At 36.1% G+C, this 24,313-nt stretch overlaps 3 protein-coding genes across 7 annotated transcripts; all 3 read left to right on the top strand.

Annotated features, from left to right (window-relative positions):
• Positions 1–4,172: 4,172 nt before the first annotated feature.
• LOC147540025 (organellar oligopeptidase A, chloroplastic/mitochondrial-like) lies at positions 4,173–11,165 on the top strand. 4 transcript variants are annotated; one of them, XM_086641988.1, is made up of 17 exons: positions 4,173–4,563; positions 4,786–4,953; positions 5,089–5,212; positions 5,520–5,596; positions 5,762–5,905; positions 6,003–6,233; positions 6,303–6,393; positions 7,092–7,210; positions 7,613–7,753; positions 7,821–8,066; positions 8,741–8,886; positions 9,003–9,120; positions 9,448–9,607; positions 9,689–9,720; positions 10,409–10,474; positions 10,631–10,702; positions 10,905–11,165. In XM_086641988.1, the coding sequence occupies exons 1-17, from the start codon at positions 4,399–4,401 to the stop codon at positions 10,980–10,982; spliced, it is 2,178 nt and encodes a 725-aa protein (XP_086498114.1). In that variant the 5' UTR covers positions 4,173–4,398; the 3' UTR covers positions 10,983–11,165. The 4 variants fall into 4 exon arrangements, 2 of the variants coding, with proteins under 2 accessions (XP_086498114.1, XP_086498115.1); XR_015225680.1 differs by having other exon boundaries at positions 4,203–4,563; positions 7,613–7,720; positions 9,689–9,782; XR_015225679.1 differs by having other exon boundaries at positions 4,203–4,563; positions 9,689–9,782.
• Positions 11,166–12,883: 1,718 nt separating this feature from the next.
• Positions 12,884–19,444, top strand: LOC147540024 (putative cytosolic oligopeptidase A). Of its 2 annotated transcripts, none has more exons than XM_086641984.1 (18): positions 12,884–13,167; positions 13,802–13,969; positions 14,233–14,356; positions 14,489–14,728; positions 15,193–15,278; positions 15,632–15,775; positions 15,860–16,090; positions 16,167–16,257; positions 16,370–16,491; positions 16,626–16,733; positions 16,830–17,075; positions 17,437–17,582; positions 17,676–17,793; positions 18,267–18,426; positions 18,570–18,601; positions 18,727–18,792; positions 18,949–19,020; positions 19,137–19,444. In XM_086641984.1, exons 1-18 carry the CDS (start codon positions 13,003–13,005, stop codon positions 19,281–19,283), a joined length of 2,466 nt encoding a protein of 821 aa, XP_086498110.1. In that variant the 5' UTR covers positions 12,884–13,002; the 3' UTR covers positions 19,284–19,444. The 2 variants fall into 2 exon arrangements, with proteins under 2 accessions (XP_086498110.1, XP_086498111.1); XM_086641985.1 differs by lacking the exon at positions 12,884–13,167 and adding an exon at positions 13,514–13,681.
• An 887-nt stretch (positions 19,445–20,331) lies between these two features.
• On the top strand, positions 20,332–23,046 carry BRK1 (BRICK1). The gene is made up of 2 exons (XM_086641987.1): positions 20,332–20,696; positions 22,631–23,046. Exons 1-2 carry the CDS (start codon positions 20,558–20,560, stop codon positions 22,753–22,755), a joined length of 264 nt encoding a protein of 87 aa, XP_086498113.1. The 5' UTR covers positions 20,332–20,557; the 3' UTR covers positions 22,756–23,046.
• Positions 23,047–24,313: the final 1,267 nt, after the last annotated feature.

Below are 24,313 nucleotides of genomic sequence, written 5' to 3'. Positions count from 1 at the left end.
GAGTGATTATTGGCTCTAAACTGAAGAGCTCGACGAGACGAACGCAATCGTGTGTTCCGTTTCTGAGTTTGACGAGTCGGGTTGAGCCAAAAATGGCTTCGATTCCAACAAATCAAAGATTTATTTCGCCATGGAATTTGTTAAAGGAGGCGAACTTTTTTCGAAGATCTCAAGAGGTAAATTGAAAGAAGACATAGCTCGTACTTATTTTCAACAGTTAATTTCAGCAATTGATTTTTGTCATAATCGTGGTGTTTATCATAGAGATTTAAAATCTGAAAATCTTCTTCTTGATGAATTTGGTAATCTTAAAATAACTGATTTTGGATTAAGTGCTTTTAATGAGCACTTAAACAGAATAAGTGTACGATATTTCATTTTAAATTTTTTATTATTATTATTGTTTGAACATAATAAGTAGTTTTATGTTGGTATTTCAAATACTAATTGTTGGTGCCTCGATGGATGGAGGGTTTTGTGAATGACCTTGCTGTGGCTAGTTCTAGCACGCTCACATGCGTTTTTTATTTATATTTTGTAACAAGTCAGAGAACATAGTTAATTCCGTCTATTCCATAAACAAGACTTGGTAGTGAGTGGATTGGTTAGATCTTAGGCCAAATTTGAGATGGACTATGTAGGTTGTGGATTCAATCTCCACAACTGCTTTGGTAGTGTTCTTTTATTTTTTTGAGATTTTGTTTTTTTGTAGTGTTAGTTAGGTATTTAGGGTTTCTAAAAAAATTGGCTGAAGTTTCTTAAGATTTTCTAATATACTTTCAACTGAATTTCTAGCTATTAATTTAATGATTGTATTTTTCCGAAAGGGTGTATTAATTTTTTAGACCCCCTGAAAATAAATTCTAGATACGCCACTACAAACAGCAAGTCAATTATAAGAAAGGAGGTCCAAACAGCAACAAGACCCTAACGGTCGTCTTTCTTGGGAGAATGCATTGCATTTTATAAATCTTAAGAACCAAGTATAAAAGAGGGTACAAATAGTACTAAGTAACCTACTAGTTCATTAAACAAGCAATGGGGTCATTGTGAGAATAGTCCCACATAGGAGAATGGGTAACTAGCAACCAAGAATATAAAGTATAGGTCCTCTCCACTCATTGCCAATTGGTTTTGAGTTGGATGGCCACAAACTTAACATGGTATCAGAGCTAGGCCCACACGTGATAGGCTTAAAAGCCACACGTGCTCCACGTCACCGGTAAAGAAAAAAAACACACGTGTTAGGCTCAAAGAACGCCACACGTGAGGGGGCGTGTGAGAATAGTCCCACATGGGAGAATGAGTAACTAGCAACCAAGAATAAGTATAGGCCCTCTCCACTCATTGCCAATTGGTTTTGAGTTGGATGGCTACAAACTTAACAGTCATGTAGAGAAGCAACCGACTCTAGGAGCGATATATACCGCTATCTATTAGGTCTCTAAAACAGTTGAAATGTAGAATTATACTAACAAAAAATTTGCAATAAAGCCGAAAACAATTAAAAACACATAATGGTGTTTGATTATCACTAGAGCAATGAACAATAGCGGTTAATATCCTTTCGTGAAATGGGTATTCGTATATCACAATCTCACAGAATAATGAACAATCTCAATCAATCTCCTTCACGAAGTAGTCTTTGAATATGCAGTTGTGTCTCGTCTCATCTCCATTGTCACAAATATTTGCAATATCGGGTATATCATCCTTATGTTGTTGGCCAACAAAAATTACCGATTTCCTTCAAAACGGCTAATAATCTTCTACATCAAAGATCACCTCATCATCATCCTCCTCTAAGAACGGCAAATCATCTACTTCTACTAAGGGAGGCAAATCATCTTCCTCTTCTAACAAAGGCAAATCATCTCCTTCTGGTAAGAGGGTAAAATCATCTCCCTCTGCTATGACAGGCGGCAAAACGTCTTCCGTTAAGAACGACAAATAATCGCTTTCTGCCAGCGAAAAATCTTCGTCCATTAAGAAGAAGTTTGAATCATCATCTTCTTCCTTAATAGTACTAGGAGCACTAGTAGTAGAAGCAGTAGCAGGAGCAGCAGGAATGGCAGTAAGATTATTATCCTGAATCTTTTCGATCTCTATCTCCTTCTTCGTCATCTTTTATATTCTTCTTTGTGATTGTTTTTTCACTCTGTACCAAAATATAAACAAGATTTTCAGATTCTTTAGCAAGATTAGAGATTTCTAATAATATGTCATCATCTAAAGATAGTTAATTTCTACACTTAAACCCTAAACCCTCAAATTCAATGAAATACACTAAACCCATTCAGATGAAACCCTATTAAATTACAAACCAGACTGAAAAAACAATATACAAATATGAAGACGAGAAAGATATCCTAAAACCCTAAATCAGAAACTGGAAACGATAGAGAGGAAGAGAGTAGCAATACCTGTGTTTATATGGGAAATTGCTAGCAAGAATACAGAGGAGAGAAATAACAACTTGTTCTTGATTATTCCTGCTAAGAACAACAAATTACTGACGAAAGAAAGATCGGAACCCTAAATCAATCGAAAGAATGGGTGGCAAAGATGGATAGAAGAAAGGGTTTTTTTTTCGGATTGATGATTCTGTTTTTATAATCCCCTGATTCAGAGAGATTGACCAAATAGCCAAAACTAGAAAGCGGGATTTCAGGGTTGGAATATCTGAATATATAGAGAAAACAGAAAGCGCCGGAAAAATTTGAGCGGTTGGATCAACTGAATACCCACCGTTCATTTAAAATTAGAATTTAGACAGATGGAAAAATGGCGGGAAAATCTACTTCAAGAACTAGTACCAACCAACGGCTACAAAACTATTTCTCAACTCAAACACAAACAAATAGAATGAATTACCTATAGTAAACATTCCAAATGTTATTTTTTCTTTGAAAGGAAATGTCTTTTCTATTCCAAAGTGGAAGTTTTCATCATAAGAGTTAGGTCATTGGACTTATAAAAAGACGTTCATGTATTATTTTTAGGGCCCGTAATTCTAAGGCCGAAAATTTGGGAATAATAAGAAACTGTGTCCAATTTGAAATAATATTTGAAAAAAAAAAACTAATTTGTAATAGTATAACTTTACCCCTAGTTATTTGTAACAACTCTTTTAATACGGGTATAATTTATTTTGGCCGCGGTTTTGGAGAATAAAGAAAAATCTCCGGGGGCATAAAAACTTAGTCAACCAATATTGACTTAGGGAGACATATTTGTTTTTTAGTCCAAACATTTACTTGATTAAAATTTAATCCATAATCTTCATCTCTCTTTCTCTCTCATTCTCTCTGTTACACAAAGACACTACAATCTCCCTTTCTCTCTCTTAGTGTACCTCTCTTTTACAGCCATGTCGGTTTCTCCAATCCTTGTACAAATTCCTTCGTTGCTTTCCTGTATTCATCATCAAGATCAGAGATCTCAGACATGTTAGAAACATGAAGATGAGTCAAGAAGAAAGTGTTCTCCCATTCCATCAGTCATTTACTTCATCAGATTCTAGAGCTTTGCTTGCAACTAATTCATTTGATCTTTCTTCCATACATTTTTGTAATATTTTTTTGTCATTTTCTCCACGAGTCCACCGATTCAAGACAGACTCCATAATTCACCAACTACAAAAATCAAATCATAAAAAATTATTAATAATCCAATAAATCAAACACACAAAATTAATGAATATATATACCTCAAAAAAGCCCCAGTTCTCAATGGCATCATTAATAATATCCATGGTAGTTGATCTCTTTTCACCATTGAGATTCTCCATGTTAATGATTGGGAAGGATACCATTAGCAAGATCTCTCATGAAATTTGATACCATTCGCAAAGAGGGTTTCCGAATCCTCCTCGAAGTCCAGGGCTTCTGGAATAGCGATGACATGACATACCCATTTTCTTGTCCAAACCCCTAAACTTCACCGTTTTTCAAATTGAAGGCTAAAACGGAATTAACCCAAGGTTAAATATACATCTCTACTCACATTTAAATTTATTATTTCCCTCATTCTACACGCCCAAATCTTTTAGTATCTGAGATTTGGCTGAGTGATGACGTAGCATGCTCATTTGTTTAGTCTGGATGTGCCACATCATCCTCTGACTAGATCTGAGGCACCAAAATGGGGTCAAAGTACTGTATCATTTTTCTTATTATTTCCCACTAGCCTGCTGAGTCGTTGAGACTTGAGACCAAGTAGAAGTTATATTGTTATAACCGTCTTTTCAACAACAACAAGAAAAGAAGTTATAACCGTCTTTTCATCTACCACTAACATTTCTTCACTCTTTCTCTCTCTCTCTCTCTCTATATATATTCACAATTTCTTCATCTTTCTCTCACTAACCTTCACTCTATACTTCTTCCCTCTTCATTCATGGCTTCCGAAGCTCCTCATCCTCCTCCACCAATGTCAGCAGAAGAAGAAGAAATGCTGGAATTGAAAAATAATCCACTTTTGCAAGATTTTGTTTTCCCGCCTTATGATATCATCGAACCTAAACATATTCGTCCAGCAATCACAGCATTATTGAAGGAACTCGTAAGTTTCGAATTTTAGGGTTCTTGTTTCGTTCATAATGATTCATTAGTATATATATATATATTATCTGTGTTGTTTCTTTGATTGATTCTTTCTGTTTTAATCGGCATTTATAAATTTTTCAAATTTTAATACCAAAAAGTCCATTGTTTATGTTCTTAGGGTTTATAGTTTGGTGTTTACAAGTTCTAATTAAATTGATGATTTGGTTGAAATTTTCAGGAGAATGATTTGATTGAATTAGAGAAAACAGTAAAACCTACATGGCCTGACCTGGTATATCCATTGGAGAAGATTGTCGACCGAGAACTAATAGTTTGGAGAGTGGTTTGTCACCTTAAATCCGTCAAGGATTCTCCTGAACTTCGAATCGCATTTGAAGAACTTCAGGTACTCATCATATTCATTCTGTCGATGATGAACAGAACTTAGAATGGCGTTTGTGATTTGTTCTTCATTTTTTATCGCGTTTGAAAAAGTTTAGGGAGAACTTTTTGTGCTGATCTTTATATTATATTATTGTAGCCATTGATGATTGAGTTTGATCTTAAAGTGGCACAAAGCAAACCTATTTATAATGCGTTCAAATCAATTCGAGAATCTTCAGATTGGCAGACATTGAGTGATGCTCGTAAACGTGTAGTTGAAGGTAATTTTTATGTCAATAAGAGTTTAATTCCTTTAAGTCGCGCATTAGGCCAAGGTCGGCTGGAGCATTTGGGATGCTCAAAGCAGAGTAAATTGAGGCCTTTTTATGTATAGTGAAAATACCTAATGGTGTTATACGGAGATTTAAACATCCGAAACTACAGTTTTTAACCACTAAACTACCACATTTGAGTTCTACTGTGTCTTATTCAGAGACAAATCTAAAGTTAGAATTAGAAGTACTTTACGAATTACTGGTGGTGATTGCAATAGTACTTTACGAACTTTGGTGTTTACATTTTTGGCAGCCCAAATAAAGGCAGCTAATCTTAACGGTGTTTCTCTTGAAGATGAGAAAAGAGAGCAATTTAACAGATTAGAACAGGTGCTTTTTGTGCGCTTAAACTAGTATTTGGTTTACTCCAAACCCATTTGTAATAATCTAGATTAGACATCTTCAATAAGTAGATGGTAATGCTCGACCAAATGCTCTCTTTGTTTGTTGCATTTGGTCATATCACAATTTACTGATGACATGTCATGTTTCTAGGAGCTGGAAACATTATCTGAAAAGTTTGAGGAGAACGTTATAGATGCCACAAAAAAGTTTGAAAGGTTAATTACAGACAAATCGGAGATTGAAGGACTGCCTGTTTCAGCACTTGGTCTAGCAGCACAAACAGCAGCATCCAAGGTTTATAACTTGTTCATGTTCAAATTCTACGATTTTCTTGAATTTATAATGTATTTACCTTCTCGTAATTGTTACACCTATATTTCTTCTATATTAGGGTCATGAAAATGCTACTGCGGAAGATGGCCCATGGGTAATTACATTGGACAAAAGAAGTTTTTCCAGTGTGATGCAATATGCAGCTAATCGATCCTTGCGTGAGGAAGTCTTCCGAGCTTTTGAAACTCGTGCTTCTGATGGAGATCTGGACAACACACCAATTATTAACCAAATTTTGAAGCTTAGGTTGGAGCAAGCTAAACTTCTTGGTTATAACAACTACGCTGAGGTATGGTTTATCATTTATTTGTTTTTCTCCGTTTTTAGAAACTTAAATAGCAAACCTTTCTCGTTTCAGTTAATCATGACAGTGAAAATGGCCACTGTTGATAAAGCAGAAGAACTTCTTGAAAAGCTTCGCTCTGCTGCTTGGAAAGCTGGAGTTCAAGGTAACATGTTCTTCCCTTTTAGTCCCTAATTTGAGGTTGAGGATGAGTCACATGCACCTTCAGCTTACGAGCTTGGGAGGTTTTATGTTCTTTTTATCTAATTTGTCATTTCAGCAGTTATGCATTTATCTATTTAGACTTTCAATCTCACTCTTTTTTTTTTTTTTTGAAAAGTTGAATAAATATATTGCAAGATATTTGTCAAAAGACACAGGTTACATTAAGTTACAAGTCTATATGTTGCGACATGATCTACTCCCAATTAAAAACAAACGCATGGAACGATATGGTTCTCGCCCATTTTATCTTCCTACTCCAGTGGTATAGTAGTCCTTTCACATCTTCACCCTGCAGGGTGCTCTCATGATTACAGTCGTTGAAAACCTTGTTGTTCCTGTCCTTCCATATGCGGCGGGATCATGTTCCATATCTCTCTTCCTTTTTTCCTCTTTCAATTTCACTCTCGAAATCCTATCAAGATAAAAAAAAAATTTGTTATGTTAATAAAATACAAATATTATCTTCTTAATGCTTCTATTAGTAATTTGTACTAGGACGACAATTGACCTTTGCTAGAAATCATATATTCATCTAAAAATGCATGCAACTCATAATCACTATCTACAATTGTAACTTGCATATGCATGCGGTTACGTTGACAAAGGTTACATAAGCAACAAATGTTTTTCGCCTTTCAGATATGGAGGACCTTCGGAATTTCTACCAGGAACAGAGTGCTGAAGAAGCTAATGATTTGAGCAGTTGGGATATTGATTTCTGGAGCGCAAGACTTTTTATGTCTAAGGACAGAATCAAGGTAAGACTGGTGGCTTTATCCAGTTTGCGATGACTGTCTGAATTCTGATTGCCTGCCATTCTACTTCTGATATGTTCTTTGACTTTTAGTTCTGTCATAGAGCTGCCTGAAATCAGGATCTAGGAATACGATTCATGTGTCATTCATTACGATAGAACATATATTGTAGTAAAAAGAGTTCCCTCTATTTTGTCTTTTCAGATTAAACCATTTAGGAAAACACATCCAAAATGCCCCAAAATACTAGCACAGTACGCTGAAAGTATTTTCTGTGTCCGACGAGGAAAAACTAAAACATAATATTCATGTTGCATTTTTCTCTTACCATTTACCTACTCCCAGTATTTCCTGAACTTTTGTCGGATATGCTAATGTGTTCTTTTCCTTTCGTTAATTTTACAGAAAGATTTGAATGATTTCTTTTCATTGCCGAAAGTCATGGATGGCCTTTTCAACCTTGCAAAGAAGCTATTCGAAATTGAGATTGATCCAGCTGATGGCCTAGCTCCAGTAACATTACAAATTTCTTTGTTTGCTGCTATTGTAAATAACTAAATATAATATATTACATTGTTCAGATTCGACTAATATAAGTTATGTTTGTGAACAGGTGTGGAACAAAGATGTCAAATTTTATCGTGTAAAAGATTCTGCTGGTAAACCAATTGCATATTTCTATTTTGATCCATATTCTCGTCCTTCTGAAAAAGACGGAGGGGCATGGATGGATGAGGTTGTTAGTCGTAGGCGTGCTCTTGCACTTGATGGTGATCCAAGTAGGTTGCCTGTTGCTCATATAGCGTGCAATCAAACACCACCTGTTGGGGATAAGCCAAGCCTAATGACCCTCAATGAGGTAATTGTTACATTCAAGACTTATATAAAAAATATAAAACATATGAGATTTATTCTACCAAAAATGATGTTTTACAACTCACTGTAGGGGTTATTTGAGCTTGCCAGCTTTAGCATGGGAGTTTGGCGGCCTTAGAGATAGAGTATATCCCCGTATCGTAGTCTTCTGTGCTAGCAATGAACAGTAGGACTCCCCTCTAGCAGTCTTTTGGTTCTCTCAACCTAGTAATTCTTTGGTTAAACCAAAAGACCTCATTTCTGGTGTATATCTGCACTCCCTTACACCTCGCCATCTTATCTGAAAATCAGGGGCTGAATCAAACCTTAAATTCGGATTTCCAGTTAAACATTAATCAGCCTATGTTTCTTTGTTGGCTCCATTATCGCTTTTGCTGCATCCGAAGCTTGTTGTTTGTCATGACCTTGTTTCACTATGAAGAAATCAGACCAGCCTGTGATCTTCTTTCTAATGATTTCCAAGGACTAGAATTTTGGCTTGCCAGTTACTACCCTTGTTCGAATCGTATATTTGGAGTCATTTGTATTCCGTCTAGCAATATTTTAGTCATCAACATGGATGGCCTTATACTTTTCTCTGCTCTCATCTGAATTAAAAATAGACTGTCCGCACTCTTACTCCCATATTTATCATGTATATTGTTAAAACATATGTAGGTTAAGACTGTTTTTCATGAGTTTGGTCACGCCCTTCAACTTATGCTAACTAAGGAAGATGAAGGTCTTGTTTGTGGTAATCGAGGGATAGAGAGGGATGCACTTGAATTGCCTTCGCAGTTCATGCAGAATTGGTGTTACCATAGGTACTTCTACCACATACCAATATCTTTCTCATTATATATATATATATATATATATATATATATATATATATATATGAACTGGCATCATCATTACATCTAAATTACTGATTCTACAGGGGTACTTTAATGAGCATCGCGAAACACTACGAAACTGGAGAGACTCTTTCCGAAGAAGATTATGAGGGACTCCTCGCATGGAGAACATTCCGTGCAGGCACATATATCCTTCGTCAGGTTAGATGAAAAAAATGCTTTACATGAAAAAATGGTTGTCAAGACTCGAGATTTCACTACAAACCGGGACACGCATTGCTTATAACATCCCTTTGTTGTTAATTGTTTGAAAGGTGAATTTGCGAAGACCAGTTTTTCTTTTTCTGCTAATCTAAACTGTTTAATTGTGGACTTGTGGTGAATGATATCTTTTTACTACAATCCTATAAATTATCTAACACCGCCGGGGAGAAAGTTAGGGTGCATAAAAGTGCCTATGGAATGTTACATTATCTTATGAAGTCAATATGATACTCATTTTCTTCAATTATATTTCGACTTTTGCAGATACGATCTGCAATTATTGACCTGGAGTTACACATGAAATATGTTCCTGGAGGGGCAGTATCTATCCATGATATGGATCGAAGAGTGTGTGAAAGAACCCAAGTTATCCCACTGCTGCCCGAAAGCAAGCATCTTTGTAGTTTCCGCCACATTTTTTCTGGTACTATACTGTGTTCGTTTGAGTTCATTCATTAAGTGATAGATTTCGTCGGGTCTTCTAATTCAGTTTAGTGTGTACCAGGTGGATATGGAGCCGGTTACTACAGTTACAAGGTTAGATCTTAATTTGGAAAGAAAGACTTCTCTTAAGATCTGATTTCATAAAAGAGATAAATGTTGTTAAGTTTGTGGCCATCCAACTCAAAACCAATTGGCAATGAGTGGAGAGGACCTATACTTTATATTCTTGGTTGCTAGTTACCCATTCTCCAATGTGGGACTATTCTCACACGCCCCCTCACGTGTGGCGTTCTTTGAGCCTAACACGTGTCCTTTTTTTTCTTTACGGGTGACGTGGAGCACGTGTGGCTTTTAAGCCTATCACGTGTTGGGCCTAGCTCTGATACCATGTTAAGTTTGTGGCCATCCAACTCAAAACCAATTGGCAATGAGTGGAGAGGACCTATACTTTATATTCTTGGTTGCTAGTTACCCATTCTCCAATGTGGGACTATTCTCACAAATGTATGCATCAACTCTTAATTGTGTATTTTGCTCAAATCTCATTCTTCTTTTATTGCATATTTAACATTGTTACTTTTTTAATACTTTTTGCCGGTTTGGACACTTTGATACTTGGACGCTCACGAGGGGAGGGTATCATAAATTTTTCATCACTCTTTTACGAGGTTTTGGCTCATGTGAAATCGTTTTCTTTAGATAATGATGCAATTTCTTTTTTGCTTGTGAATGTTTATTTCCTCATGCATTTGTCACTGAAACCTGCTCTTAACTTTTGCAGTGGGCAGAAGTATTATCAGCTGATGCTTTCTCAGCATTCGAAGAAGCTGGATTCGACAACGATAAGGTAAGAGGCTTACTCCTGAGTCCTTCACCATTATAGCAAAGCATTCTTCTAAATTTTAGTTAACATAATATTATTCTTAAGTTTACAACATCTGATAAAATATTTCGAACGGTTATTGAATCCCTTATCTTACGTTTCTATTATTTCCCATGGTAGGCTGTGAAAGAACTAGGTCATAAATTCCGAGACACTATTCTTGCTCGTGGAGGTGGGAAATCACCACTCGAGGTAAGTCTTTAGTAAAATCATGTAATCTTCAATTACACCTTATCATCTTATAGAGATTCTCTTGTCAATCTCAAGAATTTTGAGAAACTAACTTCAAATTTAAGGACAATCAGTTAAGAAGTCGAAGTAGAAGTTGATCTAGCTTTAATATTTATTTTCTAATAAATTTAATGTCTTGTATCTTTAATGTTATTGTTCTCAGGTGTTCGTGGAGTTCCGAGGGCGTGAGCCTTCTCCAGAGGCGCTACTCAGATACTATGGCTTAGTGACAACTGCTTGACATTCCTCCCACTCTGCCAATATGCCATACTTTGTATCTGAGCTCGACTTTTGTCCAAAATATTAACTTTCAGCTGCTTTCTTTTTATGAAGCAGCTTTACCCACAACTTGACTTTTGTTAAATAATGATTCTGGAAGGATTTTTTTTTTTTGCATATATAAAAGGTTAGGGAAATTGGCTTATGAGAAGAGGTGGGAGTAGTGAAACATAAATCTAGCCCCATGAGCTTGCAAGCACTAGTATACAAATGACCAACTTCCCAAATTGGGCCCCTACGTCATGAAAAATATTGTGAGTGGTTAATAAACCACTTATCTTATGACTCTACTTCCCACGACAACGCTGTGAAAGAAACGGGTCATAAGTTTCGAGAAACCATTCTTGCTGTGTATTCTCCGGAACTACAATAATGGTTTGGGGAGCGCTTTGTCACCTTAAATCGGTTAAGCATTCTCATGAACTTCAATGTGTTGGGGTCCCTCCTTATATAAAAGGGAGATTTTAAAGGCATGTCCGAAGTTGTTATAGGCAATCTCGCTAAAGGCAATATATGGTTTGGTTAAAAGCAATATGTGCTTAAGAGGCAATGCCTAAACCAGAGTTTGACCTAACCCGCCAACAACCTCCGACTGGCGACTTTATCTAAAGAAAAACTCTCTCTTCCTCCTTGTTCTTCCTCTTCTCCTCATTCTTCTCTATACTCTCTCCCTTGTTTCAAAACCAATAAAGCGTTTGTGATTTGGGTAGGGTCTATGTTTATGAACTTCCAAAAATATTGAACAAAGAATTAGTTAAAAAAAAGTGGGGAATTAAATTCATGGTTGTCTGGATGTGAAGCACTTTTGAGTTATAAACAACCAAACCACTTGTACTAGAAGGATCAGAAGTAATTCCTCTTCTCTCCTCTACCCACTTGGACAAATCAATTTAGTTCTGAAATCATCTTTCACAAATGAATTATATGGCATAAATGTCCAACCCTAGATCCTGAATCAGCTTCAGCTTTTTTATCTTCCTTTTTATGCTCGTTTTGTTGTTGGTAAATATCTATGGTCGGATAATTACAATTCATCTCATCGAGAGAGAAGAGAGAGTGTAGAGAAGAAAAAGAACAAAAAGAAGAGAGAATTCATTTATATTTTTGGGTCCAATTCGCTCCCTCTATTTCTCCCTCTCTCCCTCTCTTTCTCCCTCTCTCTTTATCGCTCTCACTATATCTCGTCCTCCCTCTCATTGTATCTCGGTTTCTCCGATGACCAAACCCTAATACTCGGTCTTATTCTCATTCTCCCTAAACTCTCTCTCCCAGTTTCAGAATTCGTGGACAGTCGGCCCACCAAATTTTCGCGGATCGACTGTCCACGAAAAGTTTGTGGTCGATCGACCACGAAACCCTCGAGGAGGGTTTGGCGAAACCCTCCTCGAGGTCTTGTTCCAGCGACTGCAATAGAGAGATACTGTACGAGAGAGAGACGGAGAGGGATAGATTAGGAAGAAACAAAAAGAGAAAAATGGTGGTGGTGGTGGTTGTGGGAGGAGTTGGTGGCCGGAGTTGAAGATGATGAAGAAGAGGAAGAAGAAATGTTTTGTTTCCCCTTAAAATTTATGTCTCCAGAAAATATCCAAATTTTCACATCTACCCTTTAAAAATTTTCACCCCAGAAACTATTTTGATTTCTCTAAAGTGCTGGCCTTTTTTTATTTTCCCAACCCCATAATATTTGCACCAAACATCACATGGGGCGCTTTAGGCACCCGATCTCAACTATGTATCCTTATTTCACCAAAAATAGTATTTAAAGAGTTTCTTAATTTGTAATAAGTATCTCAATATTTTAAGATACCGTTAAGAAAATAGAAACCTATACTAACAAAATTTGATATATATATACACATATATATGTTTTATCAAAATCTGTCAATTGTTTTTTGTTCTACACATTCACAGTACTCTCTTCTATTTTCTCTCACTACCTTCCCTACTCCTCTCTGTACTTGTTTCTTCTTCTTTCTTCATTAATGGCTGCCCAAGCTCTTACTACTCCAGTGATCACTCAACAAAAAGAAGAAGAAATAGTCAACTTGAAAAATAATCCACTTCTGCAAGATTTTGTTTTCCCGCCTTTTGATGTTATTGAAGCTAAACATGTTTGTCCTGGAATCAGAGCATTATTGAAGGAACTGGTAAAGTTTGGATTTTTATTGTCATAATTATGTGATAATCGTAAAGATATATTTAAATAGTGACACAATAAATTAATGCAGGAGAAAGCCATAAATACCTTTCGTATTAATCGCCACAATTGTGGGGTTGATTCGTTACTTAGCATATAATCTTTATGTAACAATAATATTAGATGCTTAGAAGTTACAAGACATATTCTAAAAATACATCAAACTAAATTTTCTGGTTCTTCGTATATTTTGGAATATCTTTAAATATCTTGGACTTTTCTGTCATCTTGATCTGTCACGTGTATCACGTGTAACACACATATTATTTATTGATTTCTTATGTCAGTTACTTTACAGAAAGGGCATATAGATAAGTCCTGGGTTTTGAAAAAAGACGTGATTTTCTTTTATTAATTTGTGAATGAGATTATACGTGAATACACTATTGTACATCATTCGACGTTAGGATGGAATCATGGAATGCACTTATAACTGTCATAAAACTGTTCTAGACGGATACTCGGTACACCCTGAAGACCATACGGATCATTATTTATACTTTTTATAACACAGTTTAAATAAAGCATAGCCTAAGTGAGAATAGAATCATTGAGTTGATTGATGATTTGGTTGAAATTTGCAGGAGAATGATTTGATTGAATTAGAGAAGACAGTGAAACCGACATGGCCGGACCTGGTAGATCCATTGGAGAAGATTGTGGATCGATTGGAAGTAGTTTGGCGGGTGGTTAATCTCCTTAAATCCGTTAAGGATTCTCCTGAACTTCGAATGGCTATTGAGGAAGTTCAGGTAATCATATTCTCCCTTAAAATAAGCATTATGACAGTTTAATTTAATGCCTAAACTACATGAAATAAATCTTGAAGATAATTGCTTCCACTAAAATTGGGTTCCAAAATTTATGGGCTTAAGAGGAGGTATCCAACCACTGCACCAAGAGATGGTGGATGTTTTTGATTTTATATGTAACTATGAGTATTCGAAAGATTTTTTTAGCAAAAATGTTTTTTATGTTTTTTTTTGTGCTGATTTTTTATATTTGGATGTTGTAGGCAGACAAAGTTCAGTTTGATCTTAGAGTGGCACAAAGCGAACCTATTTATGATGCGTTCAGGTTGATTCATGAATCTTCGGATTGGGAGACATTAAGTGATACGCGTAAATGTATAGTCGAATGTAGGTGTCATGTGATTATCTAATTCTTATTTTCATTGTGATTGAGTTTTCTCCCAATATTAATCGTCCAACTTTTGTTTGTGAACATTCATTCTTTAGCTGTGGCTTTACTATTTCTCATCATTTTTGTAGATTATATATTCTCACCGGATGCTGAGATCCATGAAACTCGTTGGTTTTGGAGAAGAACTAAAACCGCTCTTCAGAGGTTCCTCAGTTTCCAATTAGGAAGTCGACCCACAAGCAGAGTCTTCTTCGGGTCTCACATTTTTTGTTTCTCTAAATTTCTTCACTTGAGCCACACGTTTGTCAAGATTCTTCGGCATCAGGAACTGCCATTTTTTCGGGTATTCAATCAACCAAATTTACTAGGTAAGTCTTTTCTCTAGTTAGAATTCTCACCATCTTTTTCAAGTTGTAGCAATCGCGTCAACAGACATTATCAATTTGGTTGCGCTTGCAATAGGAGCTAAACTGTCTTATCTAAGTTCGACAGTGCTACTTGACCCAACCAAGCAAAAACTGAACATGATGTTAATGTTAGCACGACATCAGTATTTAATTTTTTCTTGGTCGTGTCATATCGGGCCAAATAACATTTTCTAAGTTTACCACCGTGATGGGAACGCTGAAATTTTGGCATGAAACTGGTGTGAAATTCGATGTAACGATGGGATTTCACCCTCACTCATCAAGTGGGTTGAAATTCAACTGTCGGATCGGGAATTTCGCCCCAAAAAATTTGGTGGCCCTAGCATTTTCGCTAAGTTTATCTAAATGTGTGACTAAATTTTCTTTTTAATTTCACCGGGAGCTTAGTGATTATATTTTTGCAGGCCGAATAAAGGAGGCTATTTTTAATTGCGTTCCTCTTAAAGATGAGAAATTACAGCAATTAGAGCAATTAAACGAATTAGAGCAGGTATTAACCATTCTTTCTCATATTCAAATAATTACTTGGGTTAGAGCCTTAGAGGTATTTGTTCAAGGTATTCATTATGACCTATTTGTCATAATCTAGATTGGATTAACTTTTATCTTCAAGAAAAATGCTAGAGGACCAGAAAAACCAGGCAGATTCTAGGCACAAATCTTATGTGGATTGTCGTGATTCAAACTTTTAATGATTGTGATCTACTAGTTTCATGTTTTGGTGGAAAAACTAGACAGACTCTACGCGAAAATTTTATGTGGATTTCCGTGATTCGTGCTTTTAATGATTCTGACTCTAAGACAGAACAGCATTTGTCATATCCTGGTTTCATGTTTTTGCAGGAGCTAGACAAATTATCGGAAAAGTGCGAAGAGAACCTTTTGGATGCTACAAAAAAGTTTCAAAAAATAATTACGGACAAATCGGAGATTGAAGGATTGCCTGCTTCAGCACTTGGTCTAGCTGCACAAACAGCAGTCTCCAAGGTTTCTAACCTGTTCATGTTAAAGTTGTATGATATATTTCAGTTTTCTTTTGAATTTCTTATGTATTTTTATCTTCAAAATCAGGGTCATGAAAATGCTACAGCTGAAGATGGTCCATGGATTATTACTATGGACGCTCCATGTTATAACTCTGTTGTGCAACATGCATGTAATCGATCTTTACGCGAGGAAGTGTATCGAGCTTTTGCCACTCTTGCATCTAACGGAGATCTGGATAATACACCAATTATCGACCAAATTTTGAAGCTTCGACTGGAGAAAGCTAAACTTTGTGGTTATAAAAACTATGCCGAGGTACGGTTAATTATTTACTTATTTGTTATCCTCCCATTTCTTTCTAGAAACTTAAAAAGCAAAACTCTCTTTTCAGTTGAGGATGTCAACGAAAACGGCGACTCTTTATCAAGTAGAAGAACTCCTTGAAAAGCTTCATACTGCTTCTTGGAAAGCTGCTGTTCAAGGTAACATGGTCTTGTACTAGGCCGATAACTGACCTATAATTCTAACCTGAATATGCATGTGGTTACGTTCACAAACGTGTCTCATAAGCAAAAACTGTTCTTCGCCTTTTAGATATGGAAGACCTTCAAAATTTCGCTCGGGATCAAGGTGCTGTAGAAGCTAATGATTTGAGAGGTTGGGATATTGCTTTCTGGAGTGAAAGACTTCGTGAGTCTAAGTATGACATAAATGAGGTAAACCTAGTTGCATCTGGTTTCCGATGAATGTCTGATTTCATGCTCTTCTACTTCTGATTTGGCTTTCATATTCAAATGTCCTAAAAATGCTTTAGGCTTATGTCTTCTTTTCTTTTTCATGAACTTTACAGGAAGAGTTGCGTTCTTTTTTTTCGTTGCCGAAAGTCATGGATGGCCTTTTCAAACTTGCAAAGAAGCTATTCGAAATTGATATTGATGCAGCTGATGGCATAGCTCCAGTAATTATATTTAATTTCTTTATTTGCTACTATGGTACATGAAGTAATATATTACGTTCTTCTGATTTAATTAATATATGTTATGCTTTTAATCAGGTCTGGAACAAAGATGTCAAATTCTATCGTGTAAAGGATGGTGCTGGGAAACCAATTGCTTATTTATATTTCGATCCATATTCCCGTCCTTCTGAAAAACGAGAAGGGGCATGGATGAATGAGGTTGTTGGTCGTAGTCGTGCTCTTGCACGTAAAGGTGATTCCACGAGGTTGCCTGTTCTTGTTATGGTGTGCAATCAAACACCGCCGGTTGGGAATAAACCAAGCTTAATGACCTTCGATGAGGTATATTTCACTTTGAAGAAAACACTTTTCAATGAATCTCAATTGACGCGTTAATCAGCCTATGCTTCTTAATTGCCTCCTTTAGTGGCGTTTGCTTCATCCGATGCTTGCTGTCTAGTGACCTTGTTCCGCAGTAAAGAAATCAGACCACCCTGTAGTCTTCTTTCTGATGGGTTGGCATGGACTAGAATCCGGCTTAATTGCCAATCACTACAATACTGCATTTTCTGAAATGTTATCTTTAGAGTCATTCGTATTTAGTCTAGAAGTATTTTAGTCGTCAATATGTTATTCTCACATAATTATGCTTTTCTTCCTTTTACTCGCATATTTATCATGTATATCGTCGTAAAATATGTAGGTTGAGACTATTTTTCATGAGTTTGGTCATGCCCTTCAACATATGCTCGCCAAGGAAGACGAAGGTCTAGCTTCTGATACTCGATGGGAAGAGGAGGATGCTGTTGAATTGCCTTCTCAGTTCATGGAAAATTGGTGTTATCATAGGTACTTCCTCCGGATACCAATATCTTTCGCATTTTATAGGTATAATCTAAAACTGGCACTATTTATTTAATTGTATTTTTATTGATTTCACAGGGATACTTTCATGAGCATTGCGAAACACTATGAAACTGGAGAGACTCTTTCAGAAGAAGTTTATAAGAGACTCGTTGCAGCGAAGACATTCCAGGCAGGCTTATGTAACCTTAGTGAGGTCAGTCAGTAACTACTTGAATTTTCTATGGAAATTGTATTTCTCAGAGAAACTACTTTTGTCTATATAGCTCATAGTGTCAATGTGAAACAAGAACGAAAATATTATCAAAACAAGGTCAATGGGTAGACTCGAAAGACAATCTATTAGGTGATTTCCCAACCCAGAGAAAAGAACGACAAGCACAAAGAAAATGATAACTAACACACAAACACAAACACCTATTTATTCATAACAGCGTGTGACTTGGCCATTTAGATGAGGGTTTAGATTCACTAATTGTCGGATTGTGTTATTGGTGCAAACTCGTTCGGGCTACCCACACCAGATCAGGATCTGGTATGGCAAGACGAGCCCGTGTAAGACAAGGCCGATCCAGGCTCGAGCCATTGCCTTGCCCGCCTACTGCTATTTTATGAGTTGATTAATATGATATACCCATGTTTCCTTTAATTATATTTTGACTAATGCAGATAATAAAGGCAACTATAGACTTGGAGTTACACAAGAAATATGTTCCTGGTGGGACAGAATCTATCCACGATATTGAACGAAGAGCGTGTGAAAGAACCCAAGTTCTCCCACTGCTGCCCGAAAGCATGTTTCTTTGTGGTTTCGACCACATATTTTCAGGTACTAATCTGTGTTTGTTTACACACGTATCTTCTGCATCTTCAATTATTGTGGACTCTTCTTGACGGTCGGATCTCGTCATCTTGATCCGTCATGTATATCACTTGTTACACACGTATCTCAACAACTTTTGTATGTTGCAGGTGATTATGCAGCGGGGTACTACAGTTACCAGGTAATTGAGTCAGATCTTAAAACAAGTCTCTAGCTCAACGGCAGAAGTTTTCAGTTATAACATACGCCTGAATTTGGAAAAGAAAATTAATTCTTTCAACTTAAACTTGTTTTCAATTTCTGCAGTGGGCAGAGGTATTATCAGCTGATGCTTTCTCGGCATTCGAAGACGCTGGATTAGACAACGAGAAGGTAAGCGAGTTACTCCAGTCCCACACCATTATGACAAAGTATTCTTCCAAATTCTAATTGACATATTATTGTCTCTAATTGTTACTATTATCTAAAATAATGTTGTGAGTGGTTAATGAATCACTTATCTTATACCTTCACTTCTTCGGACAACAGGCTCTGAAGGAAACGGGTCGTAAGTTTCGAGAAACTATTCTTGCTTGTGGAGGTGCAAAATCGCCACTTGAGGTGAGAAGTTCACTAGAATCCGATATATAACGTATAGTACATGAAGTTTATGAGTATATTTTCGCACGAGAATATGTTTATTTTATTTTATTGTATTTTATTCTTATTGTTCTTAGGCATTTGTGGAGTTTCGAGGACGTGAACCTTCTCCAGAGGCGCTACTCAGACACAACGGCTTACTGACAACTACACAGACGCCACTGCTTATCAACAGTAACAACGGCTTGAATATTCCTACCGATTTGCCAAATTCTATATCTTAGCTTGACATTTGTTTGAAACTATAATATTTAGCAATTTTCTTAATGTAAATTAGCTTTACCAACTTTCAGCTTTACCCACCACTAGACTTTGTTATATAATGATTTTAGAAGGATTTTCCTTTGCACATATATATAAAAGGAAAGAAAAATTTGAACCTAAAGATACTCAAAGTTGGTTTTTGTAGTGGAGGTGGGAGTAGTGGGGGCCCTAAACCTAGCTCTATGAGTTTGCACGCACTAATGAAGAAATTTGTAACCAAAGCTTTGAAATGGATATTTTTCATTTTCTAATATTAACCTAAAAAAAATCTTATCAAGTCCCCACATCTTGATATTAAGTAAGGGAGATGATACATTCATCAAAAAAACATGGCAACAACTTTGATAACATGGAAATGGTCGGGCGGGATTTGGATGACCAGATATAATAAAAATACGTCTTTTTAATATTGTACACTTATAGTATGAGATTCCCGTTTAGATTGCATTCAGCAGTGACGTCAACTTTAACTTTAAATAAGAGTTTTTATGGACGTAACCTTCTCGACAAAATTGTGCAATTGAGAAAGGACCTATTTCTAATTGGTAATGGATTTACCTAGCGTTCCTTGTAAATAAGTTCAAATTTCATATTGACCAAGTAACTCTTTTCAATTCAATTGAACTTACCTCCTCTTACCTTATCTTCATCATCTTTCCATTTTTAACTCTCGTACTCAGTAACACAGAGAGAAAAGGAGATTAGATGAGAGAAAGTGATTGTTCGTTTCTCAATAACATAACTTTGTTCTCTCTCCTTCCTCTTTATCTCTCTTCTAACGTGCTAACTAAAACAATGTATTAGAAGAACGACTCAAGAAGATAAAAGACAAAACTGAAACTAAGGAACAATGATTTAGAGTTACATAGTGGAACACTAATTTTGGGGGTTAAATTCGACTAGTAAATAAATATAGAGCAAATTGTTTAGTTAGTAACAAGTGGGGGGGCAAAACAAAAACAATTGACCCACTTTATTTAAGAAGATAACAGAACCGAAAGAACATCCGTTATTATTGTGTGTTTTTTTTAGGATTGAAAGCTAAAGAAATGAAAATAACACGAATTCGTTTTTAGTCAACTTGTACTCATAATCTCGATTCTGTTTTTTTTAATTTACAAACAAGAACTCTCTCTCTCTCTCTGTTTGTGCTTCTGGAGAAATTAAAATTAGGGTTTTGAAGTTCTCCTCCAGAAGGGCATCTAATTTCTTTGTGTGAAGAAACGAGGAGAGAATGGCGAGAGCTGGAGGAGTTGGAATCACTAACGCTGTTAACGTTGGAATTGCAGTACAAGCCGATTGGGAGAATCGAGAGTTCATTTCCAACATTTCTCTCAATGTTCGTCGTCTCTTCGATTTCCTCATCCAATTTGGTCCGTACCCTCTCTCTTGTTTTCTTCATCTTTAGCAACACTATTGACTTCATTTTAGTTCAGTTTCTAGATTTTTGCTACCATATTCACTCAAATTCACCAACTAATTTTGGGTTTTGTTTGAAATTCATTCTTGAGTTGTGGGTAATTTTGATTTTGTGGAAAATAATGTTCTTTGCTAAATTTGACTTGTTTAGTTCATTAGTTGCTTCTAGAGAGAGAAATTTCAGGTTAAGTTAGGGTATTTCATATGTAGATGGCAGATCTTAAATTAGAATTTTTAGACCTTTGTTTTGATTCATATCTTCATTTTCTGACTTAAAGATGAGTTATTTATATTGGGTGATCATATTTCCTTGCTGAAAAGAGTAATTGTTGTATACTTTACATACAAAAAACAGATATTTAGGTTTGCAGGATATACACACAAGAGAGAGGAGATCGAAAATGCTTAGTTTATGGAGAACATTAATGAGAGTATTGATAGAAAACAAGTATTAGTTTAAATTTCAGGTTGAAAATGAGAAATGAAGTATATGATTCCATAAAAGTCTATATATACATGTATATATATTGTCCATCTCAGTATTGGGATATATGAGTGGACATTAGATTTTCTCGATCTTCACATCGAAAATCATACCTTTTTTTTTTGTTGATGCGGTTATGGTTATATGGTCTGGTTCAGAAGTTACCACTTCACGTGATTGAGCCATTGAGGCGTTGTGAAACCATTCTAATCATCGCCGACGTAGTAAACTATTGACAACGGGAGTAGTAAGGGTACCATAACTTCCCCATCTAGAAATTCTTTTAAGGGCTTGTAGACCATTCTAATCATCGCCGACGTTTTCTTTTTCTGTACAAGTGAGTAGTATACTAGAACCCATTCAAACAGTAGAAACTGATTGAAAAAGGAAGTTCTAAACTTAGCATGTAATAAGTGACAAATCCCCACTATGTGAAGTCATTAAATTAGGTATTTGCATATAATTAAGGGATAGCGTGAACGGAATGACGTATTAGGGTATGTATACAAACTGTGAAGTCATTAGGTCCAGTTTCTGCATAAAATTAAGGGATGGGATGGTGATAAAATCTTAGGAAGCGTGAACGGAATGATATAGGTGTGTATACAAAATGAAAATGATCACTCAATTAGGTTTGTAGTAACTAAGATGTAGGCATTACAACGTGATGAGTAAAGTAATTCTTTGTTCAACTTGAAACATTGTTGAGACATAGGTGGTGATAAAATCTTAGGAAGCGTGAACGGAATGATATAGGTGTGTATACAAAATGAAAATGATCACTCAATTAGCTTTGTAGTAACTAAGATGTAGGCATTACAACGTGATGAGTAAAGTAATTCTTTGTTCAACTTGAAACATTGTTGAGACATAGGTGGTGGTTATAGTTCTAGATTCCAGTCATTGACCCTAAAGCTTTTTCATTAACAGGAAGTTATAACTTATAATTAGAAGTTAATTAGGACTTTGGTAGTATGGTATATCTACTTTGAAATGTGGGAAAGTAAGAAGTAGCAAACTAGCGGAGAAGTATTCTTTGTTTACTATGAGGAACATAGATTCTGAATAGACCCCATGCCCTTAAGGCACAGACGAAAGAGAATACAATACCAGAGGTAAACAATCGAGTATTAGGAATGGATATCTTATTCATGTATAAGCAATAACAGTTATGCAAGCTTCAGAAAACAATTTTATGTATTTTTTGGCCTCTGTAGAAAATTTTATCACTATTATTAGCTTTTTGTCTAGAATTCCTACTTTATCTTCGATAATATATGACACTTCTGATGAATAAGCTTTGATCGTACTATGTTATCTAGTCTGGTATTATTTATTTGTTTTACATTTATAGCTATATCATATAAGCTATAACTGAAGTTCTCATGGTTTTTCCATTTTCAGAAGCAACAACAAAGAGCAAATTGGCATCCTTGAATGAAAAGCTTGATACACTAGAGCGACGTTTGGAACTTCTCGAAGTCCAAGTTGGTACTGCGACAGCCAACCCGTCTCTATTTAATTCGTAGTTTTCAAAATGATGTTGTTTGTAAAGAAAGAAAAAGCATACATGATACAAACAATTCCCCTATCAATTCGAATGAAGTAATCTGTAATGGTGTGACCATTTTTCTTTGTGTTTCTTATGTCCATTCTAAGAGCTTTAAATCTAGAGAAACTTGGTAGGGTTCTGATCAATGTAACTTGTAAGCCTGCATTTTGGTTACCTTTTATTGTAGTTTTTGGAGAATTGTAAAATTTCTTCCCCATTGAATTCTGGTTTTGTGGCTAGGCTTATGATCTGATATGAATTTGCTCAATATTTATTAAGTTCAAATTGCATGTGATTAAGAAGATCAATCCTGTCTTTGGTTATAAGGTAGGTGCTTCAGGTGTGGCTGTGCTGAGAGAAAACATCATGAGGGATTGGGTTGAATGGGCACAGTATACTTTGTAAGCGAGCACGTGACCGGTATTGAGACCGACATTAGATCACTTGTGCAACCAATCTTGGATGTCGCTTGATATACCATTTTATTTTATTTTTTCAATGATTTTAAAAAAAAAAAATTAAAACTTCAATCTTACATTGTGAAGGGGAAGGGAGAGAGAGAGAGAGAGAGAGAGAGAGAGAGAGAGAGAGAGGATTTTGCAGCACTTTGGCTTGTTAAGAGAAAGACTAACCAGATAAAAAAAAGTGACAGAATAGTTTTTGTTGGACTACAATCGTCATTACAAAGGCATTGATACATAGAGACGATGTGATAAGCACGATAACACCGTCGAAATACTAATACTACTGGCCTAAAGTCCGACGAACTAAATGGTCTAAAGTCTGACGAACTAAATGGCCTAAAGCCTACATAAACTACTTTATTTATTACCAAGTTCTATATTTCTGAATTTACGCTTTCATGGAATCGAACTTGAGATATCTGCATTGCAGAGTATATACACTGGCCAACTGGACTACCAGTTGTTGGCCTAAAAAAATACCTTTGGGGTTGAAGAATAATATGGTTTCATTCAACTAACATTTTACGGCCTTCCTCACAACCTTGTTGTTTTCCTATCGCAAAGTCAGATATTGTCGTTGCCAACGGCTTACTTTTTTTTTTTTGATGAAAAGCCAACGGCTTACTTTACCTCCGTTGTTAATGAAAAAGGTTTTCAAAATAAGGCCATTTTAATCATGTGACAAGGCACATGTGCACCTACTTAACCTTTTTTTATGAGAAGCAACTACGAAGGCAGGTGACCTAAAATGCTAATTAAATTCATGGATGTGATGTCAAAAAGCAACTATGAAGGCAGGTGACCTAAAATGCTAACAAAAGATACAAAGTTAATAAAACATAATTTGGGGTTAAATTGTAACTTTAGGTGTTGAACACAATGCGTCAAAAGTGAGAGAGGCGATAATATGAGCTATTTCATTACATTCCTTCGGGCAAAAGTAATGGTGACGTGGAGAGATCGAAGTTGTACACGCGTACATATTCTCTATACCGGTAGATAGATGCCACGACACTTTCGCCTCCCTCATCTGATAGAAATACAACCGTTGCTTTGGTGTCTCCTAATATA

The sequence above is a fragment of the Eschscholzia californica genome, unplaced genomic scaffold (assembly GCF_041429995.1).
Source record: "Eschscholzia californica isolate CP2 unplaced genomic scaffold, dmEscCali1.0.p SCAF_5, whole genome shotgun sequence".
Lineage (NCBI taxonomy): Eukaryota > Viridiplantae > Streptophyta > Magnoliopsida > Ranunculales > Papaveraceae > Eschscholzia > Eschscholzia californica.
Note: the sequence above shows the minus strand (reverse complement) of the source record. Positions and strands in the feature narration are given on the sequence as shown.